Here is a 7,019-nt window from a genome sequence, read left to right as displayed (position 1 = left end):
GAGAGGGAAGGAAGAAAGGAGGGAGGAAAGAAGGCAGGAAGAAAGGAGGGAGGAAGGAAAGAAGGAAGGATGGAAGGAAGGGAGGGAGGAAGGAAAGGGGGAAGGAAAGAGGGAGGGAAGGGAGATGAAGGCTGACATTTTGAAACTCTCAGTAACCTGGGCAAATCTGTCTTAATACAGGACTTTGGACCCTATTAAAAACACCAAATGGCAGCAGCCATGATAAAACACGCAGCAAAGAGGCGCCAGAAGATTCATTATTGCCCAGTTGGCCCCATCTGAGTTAGTGGTCTTACTTTTTTGACTTTTGCATTTCAAAAGTCTGGGTCAGTTTCGTGAAATTCCCCTTAAGCCACTGGCCCAGCTCTGAGACCTCTGCTCATTGCTTTGATGTTCATTCATTCATTCATTCATTCATCCAATAAACATTTATGAAGGGTGCCTTGCTTTGCTCCCCCGGCCAGTGGGGGAATGAAGTCGCCACCTCTGTCCAGACTGCCACAAAGCCCCGAGCCAAGCGCTGGATGGAAGCATAGTTAGTTAGGGGCAATCGGAACTGGCTATTGGACCAGACCCAAAGAGAGCTCACTAACGGCCATCTTGAATGGAGACTGGCAGTTGAGTATCCTAGGGCCTATGCTGGTCACTATTTTTATTTAATATTTTGATATTTCTCATTTATTCTGCATAACATGCCTGTCACATCTGCAGAGGACACATGTGGCCGAGGTGGGAGGGAAGCTTATACGTTGGCCTAAAAGTCAGGACCCCCAAAGATTGACGAAAGGAAACAAAAGGAAATGGGATAAAACAGGATAGAGAAAGAGGGTTGGTCCTCCTTTCTTCCCATAGAAAGAAAGTGTTTCTTTCTGCTGACCTTCAATGTGCATCTCTGTCACTTCACCCACGGCTCCTTGGTCTCCCCCTGAACCCAAGAAGGCCCAGCCCAGCCCCACTCCGCACGTGGGGTCTTCAAACCCTGGTGGGGTCTCCCACTATGACTCACCACCCCTCCCCCCCTCCCCACCCCGTTCCTACAATTAGTCTGACGCACTGACCACCCAGCGGCTACTTAAATGGAGGGCAGGCTGGAGATCCCCAAAGCAGCATTTCCTAAACCCGGGGATGCTCTTACAACAGAGGACAAGGTCATGAGTGAAGGAAGCCAGGGCGTGGGCGCTCCAGAGGCCTCTCCAGACCCTTAGGGCAGGCACTTAGCCTGCCTCAATCCTGGACGGCCCCAAAGGGAGGCACGGAGGGGAGGAGGGAGGCAGGGGCCCATCCCGGACGGCCTCCAGCAGAGGTGGCTGGAGAGAGGCTCCCCACTCCCATGCCAGCTGGATTAAGTGGCTTCAAGGGGTGAGGAGCCCTGGGCTGGGTGCTGGAAAGGTCTCTGGGACACACCATTCCAGGGTGAGAGAGATCCCAGGGAGAAGCCCGAATCAAAGTCTAAGGATCCTAAGTCAGTCGCCCAATGGTCATGGCCAATGTTGGTCCAGTGGGGAACAGTTAACAGACAGAATGGTGAAGGAATGGATGCTGGCCTTAGGTTAGCAGCTTTAATGCTCTCTAGTCTCCATAAAAGGTTCTCCTCAAGGCCTAGATATTGCCCTTCCTTTCTCCAGGGCCCTTTCTACTCTTACTAAAGCAGAAACCAGAATCTCCGTATCCAGTGAACAGCATGGGCCTTGCTCACTCCCAGAACTGCTCCTTCGTAAAGTGAGAGGAGGGAGGATGGAAGAAGCAGTGATTTACTACCAGGGGTGATCTGTCACATAGACCTACTTAAAAAAGCGCCTCCTCTAAGGAGAAGCCGAGTACGGGAACGCGGCAGGAACGTGGCTGGACTCCCACAGTCCATACATGGAGGCCAACGCCCCAAAGGGCATCTGGGCAAAAAGCGATGAGAAACAGGACGTGGGATCAAAGCACAAAGCTGACCTGTAAAACTTGTTTAAAAAAACAAGCCACAGAGCTGAGATGGACACGCCTGGGAAGGCTGTGATCTCCCCAGGCCGAGCTGGCTGCTGGGGACCTGGGACCTCTCACTCTGCTTCCATGTTTCCCCTTCAAAACGGGAACTGTACATCCACCCCCCCAGAGCCATGACAGCCGGACACTGTGACTCAAACTCCCAACCTCTGCCTCTTTGTCCCCTCTCCCATCTGCCTACACGCGGAGGCCACGTCATCGGACGTCACACAAGGCAGGAGGTCAATGGCATTTCTGCCAGGCTGTGACTTACTGGAGCAATGCAGCTTAACGGGAGGGAGACACAACTCCTTGGCAATATCGGTATTTTTGATGGTTAAGGCCTCTTCCACCTGAGAGTTGTAAATGAAAAGACACAAACATCAGATGTGGCAAAGGACTCGTCTTCTCTTACAGGCCGTATGAGAAATGGGAAGAAAGGAGGACCAACCCTCTACATAGGGCTCATTTTTTTAATGGATACAGTGTGTTTTCAAATCAACTTCATCTCAACCCCGCCCCCCCCCCCCCCCCAAGCATTGTTCTTTATAACAAGGTTGTGGGATTTTTTGCTTAGTACCAAACCAACCAACCAACCAGGATAGTCCTGAAGGCCTATGAAGGGCTAGGTACAATTTACAAATGTTATGTGTTCCTAGCCTATCTCTTTCATACTCTCTGTCAGAGTTTTTGAATGAGTAAAGGCTTTTTTTGGTCAGCAATTCCAAGTACCAGTGAAGGAAATTAGACAACACAGGTGGAGAACCTGTGGGAACGTCTTACGGATCTCTTTGAATCTAGCATTTTATAAGGACCCAAAGAAGTCAGAACTGGGAGCACTCTTAGAGATTTCTGGTAGTTGTTCAGTCGTTTCAGCTGGGGTCTTCTTGGCAGAGATAGTAGAGCGGTTTGTCATGTCGTCTCCCACTCATCTTACAGATGAGGAAACTGAGGAGAACAGGGTGAAGTGACTTGCTCAGGGTCACCCAGCTAGGAAGTGTCTAAGGCTGGATTTGAACTCAGGAAGATGAGTCTTGCTGACTCCAGGCCTGGTACTCTGTGTACTGCGGCGCCCCCGAGCCACCCACTCTTAGAGATCAGCGTCCAATTTAAATTTTACTTAAGGGAAACTGAGACCCAGGGAGAGGAAGTGATAACAGAGGTCTAGGCCAGAGTCTACCCCAAGTCTTCTGATATTCAGGCAGGTGGATTTCCCACCACATCATGCCAGCTCTCATATGGAACAAGTAACAGCACTTATTAAGCACCTACTATGTGCCAGGCACTATGAGCATTAGCCAAAACCAGATGTCAGAATGTGTTGTGCACACACACTCATGAAACTGTGAGTTTAGGAAAAATCAAGGTTAGGAATCAGCAGCGAGATTTCCAACCTAATTTTAGTAATGTTCGGTGTCTCCTCACTCCTCAGGTGGCACTGCAGAGCTCTCCAAACAGGAGTGCCACTCCCCTACTACACAACACTCAGGGGGTGGGGTCCCAAATCAGACCCATGAAGGTCAGGTGCTGCTGCCTGATAAAAGTCAGCAATCCACAGGCTAAGTAAGGCTTTGGAGGTCAGGCCCGCCCTTGGCTATGGCTGGGACATCTCTGATTCTGGCCTCACCTCTCAGAGGGTCCAAGAGCTTCTGAAGGCAGTGACCATGGCTTCTGCTCGAAACTGGTGGCAGGCCACGGTGCACGTGCCAAGGCCTGGGACCGGCTTCTGATTTCTTTCAGAAGAGATACCAGACTGTTGGCTGCTATGGCGAGTATGTTAAATAGACGTGAAACAAGAAAAATGTTAAAGGCCAAATGGAATAGCTCCTCCCCCACCAAAAAAAAAGCAAATTAAATCTGACAAAAACTCCCAACGAGAGCAGAGCCCACGGGAGGGAGAGCTCATCGCGGGAAGCCTGTCAGTGGCCTTACCGTTTTCCCTTTAACCCATTCGGTGGCCAGGGAGCTCGAAGCGATGGCAGAGCCACAGCCAAATGTCTTAAACCGGGCATCCACAATCTTCCCTTTTTCATCCACTTGAATCTAGAAAAATAAAATGGGTCTGGACTCCTTGGGCCACATCTCAGGGCCCGTATCCCTGGGGTGACTGGGGTCCCCAGGGCCTGTCTGGGAGCACTCATCTGCCTTCTACTACATTTTAGGCATTTAATGACAGACTCAACTTCATTCCAAAGCTATGTGTGAGAAGTTGTCGGCCAACACAGACAGGCCTGCCTGAGAAGGCCGGACCGTTTCTGCTCCACTCTCTAACCCCCCCCCCAGGGCAGTGTCCTCTGCCTGGGGAGGATGCAACACTTAGCTCTGGTTGCAGTTTCAGGTTATGGCTTTTTCCTGTGTCCCGGGGCCTTTTCAGAGGTTCTCTGCCAACTTGTTTCTGTACTCCAAGATAAGACTGAAAACCTCTGGCAGGCAGACAAGCAGCCTCCCTCCCACCATGATGAGGCAATTGGTAATCAAGCTGAACTCAAAAAACAACCACGTGAGGCTGGGCTCTCCACGCCCAATCCTGCCCCTTGACTACTCGGGGGTGGGGGTGGGGGGTGGGGGGGCATCAGCCACAAGGGGATGTCACAATTCTGAAGAGCTCATCCTCACTCAAGGCAGCTAATCTAGGATTAATTTATTCCAACAAAAATACTGTTCAACACCAACTATGTAACACCTAATAATTAATATTAGGCTTATGGGATCCTAGTTTTAGGGGTCTTGTTTAACACCCCCTCCCCCAATTCGGTACACACCTTACCCTCTGCTAATGAACTTGAGTTCACAAATTCAGTGGAAGCAGAATCCTAGCTAATAAAAGAGAGGGGAAATGGCAGCAAGTCACTGTGACTTTTTTTTAATCTTCCCCCAATTTATTTATTTATTTTTAGTTTTCAACATTCACTTCCACAAGATTTTGAGTTCCAAATTTTCTCCCCATCCCTCCCCTCCCCCACCCCATGACAGCCGGTATTCTGATTCCCCCTTCACCCAATCTGTTAACCCTTCTATTTCCCCTCCCCCCTCCCCTCCTATTTTCTTGTAGGGTAAGACAGATTTCTATACTCACTGTGACTTTTTTTGGAAAGACAAAACCCACTCTTACCTGTAATTTCATAACATCTCCACAAGCTGGCGCCCCCACCAATCCAGTGCCAACGTTTTTGGATTTCTTGTCAAGGGACCCTACGTTTCTGGGATTCTCGTAATGGTCAACCACCTAAAATGAGAGAATTGTAAAACAAACATAAATATTCCAGCTATAAAGAAGAATTCCTTCCCTCGTGGGGAGGACAGGGGACCAAGGCCTCCATGAAATCTGCTGCTTATAACTTGGGGCCACACCATGAAGCCAATGCTCCACAAGGAATCCCCCTCCCCCCAATCGAGCAGCGGCATTTTGGACTCTGGTTTCACCAAGGTTCATGTGACTCAGTCCATCAGGTTGGTTACTGTCTTACTTGGGGCACAAAGGTCCATGTGATTCTCAGCACCTTCTGACACCCTCACAGCCCAAGGGTGACGCCATCACTTGTGTCTGATTCACTGGTCACCATAGGGATGGGGACTGGAAATTCGACTTCACTGGTCTAGGGAACTCCCAGTACCAAAACAGGTGAGCACCTTCTCTGCCACTCTGAGAAACTTGCCTAAAGTAGTGGAGTCAATCAGAAATGGCCCTGGCTCACAAAATGCCTTCATTTTAAAGTGGGATATTATCCGTTTGATTGTATTTTTATGGGGATGCTGTGGGCCTGTCTGACACCCTGGCCTAAGGTGCTGAGAGGTTAGGCACTCCACCCCCAGGGCTTCCAGGCTGTCTATCCCTCAAGGGTCGCTTGTAAATAGGACAGAGCACATGGCCAATGGCACCAGAAGCCAGGGAAGCTGGTGGGCACCCCGAATAGATCCCTCTAGTGAAGAAAATAAAGGGACATGAATCACAGGGGATCAGGAGGTGATGACATCATGGGTCCCCTGATGCAGAAAGAGGACTTGTCACTCGGATGCTTCTGACCAGAAGCAGTAAGTTGGCCAAGGCCATTCCCTTGGAGGGCCACAATACTGCAGGTGCATGCACATGCACATGCACATGCAGGGGGTCAAAGAGGAGTTGCCAGCCCTGTTACCTGCACTGGCTCCAATAGCGGCCCATGAGGTGCAATGACAGATTACAGTAACTGAAAACCCCACAAACAAGGGCACGGCCCTGGAGCTGGGCCCCACCTCTACTGTCCACTGAGGTTTTGCCTCTGGGTAATGAGAGCACAGTTGTGCCTGTGAGGTGGGCCCAGGGAGGACACTCTGAGAATCTCCAGGTCAGGAGGCACACGGAGAAAATCATTTCCTCCTCAGTTGTCCGTCACAACTCATTTTAGAGCAAAACCCCATCGTCTAGCCAGCCGAGTCTTCGGGTCCCCAAGATAGCTCAGAACGGCTTCTGGCTGTTCCCCAAGGGCAAACCCACCACCCTGAAAACAAAGCTCTGCTGTCACGGGCTGCCTGGAAGGCATCCATTCATTCCACCAGCTGGTCCCGGCAGGTCTTTCCAAAGAGAAGATCCCTGTAAGAAGGTGCCATGTGAGACTAAGGGTGGAATTTGCTCTAATATCTCTGGCCCACCCTGCACAGGTTACTTACTTTGTCAGACCACTCCCATTCTCTGTGTCACAGGTTGGGGACAGCCCAGAGCATGAGGGACCTCCCTTATCACAGACTCTGGCTGCTGAGCCAGCTCCAGGGTAATGAAAACCACCTTGGGGGTGGGGGAACGAATCTCCAGGCTCAGGAAAAACAGGAAAACTCAGTCACAGACACCCTGCTTCTTATGAGGCAGGAGAAGCAAGGCTGAGGTTGCATCACCACCTGCCAGCAAAGGCTCCAATGGGCCTGCCAAGCAGACTTCCAGGCCTTGTTTGAATTGGTCATGACATATCCTATGTGGCCGGGGAGTAGACACCCTGTGGGTCAGACGTGGGATCAGTTGTGACACAACCCACGTGGCCAGGGAGTGGATATCCAGTGGGCCAGATGTGGGGTCA

At 50.7% G+C, this 7,019-nt stretch overlaps 1 protein-coding gene across 1 annotated transcript in view; it reads right to left on the bottom strand.

Annotated features, from left to right (window-relative positions):
* ISCU (iron-sulfur cluster assembly enzyme) overlaps positions 1-7,019 on the bottom strand; it is a 10,777-nt gene that overhangs the window by 703 nt on the left and 3,055 nt on the right. Inside the window, exons 2-4 of the mRNA XM_027865572.1 lie at positions 5,084-5,197; positions 3,904-4,014; positions 2,246-2,324 (exon numbers count right to left, since the gene is read on the bottom strand). Of these exons, the coding sequence (XP_027721373.1) occupies positions 2,246-2,324; positions 3,904-4,014; positions 5,084-5,197 (304 nt within the window). The remainder of the gene's footprint in view (positions 1-2,245; positions 2,325-3,903; positions 4,015-5,083; positions 5,198-7,019) is intronic.

Source organism: Vombatus ursinus, unplaced genomic scaffold, assembly GCF_900497805.2.
Source record: "Vombatus ursinus unplaced genomic scaffold, bare-nosed wombat genome assembly UNPS02001287.1, whole genome shotgun sequence".
Lineage (NCBI taxonomy): Eukaryota > Metazoa > Chordata > Mammalia > Diprotodontia > Vombatidae > Vombatus > Vombatus ursinus.
Note: the sequence above shows the minus strand (reverse complement) of the source record. Positions and strands in the feature narration are given on the sequence as shown.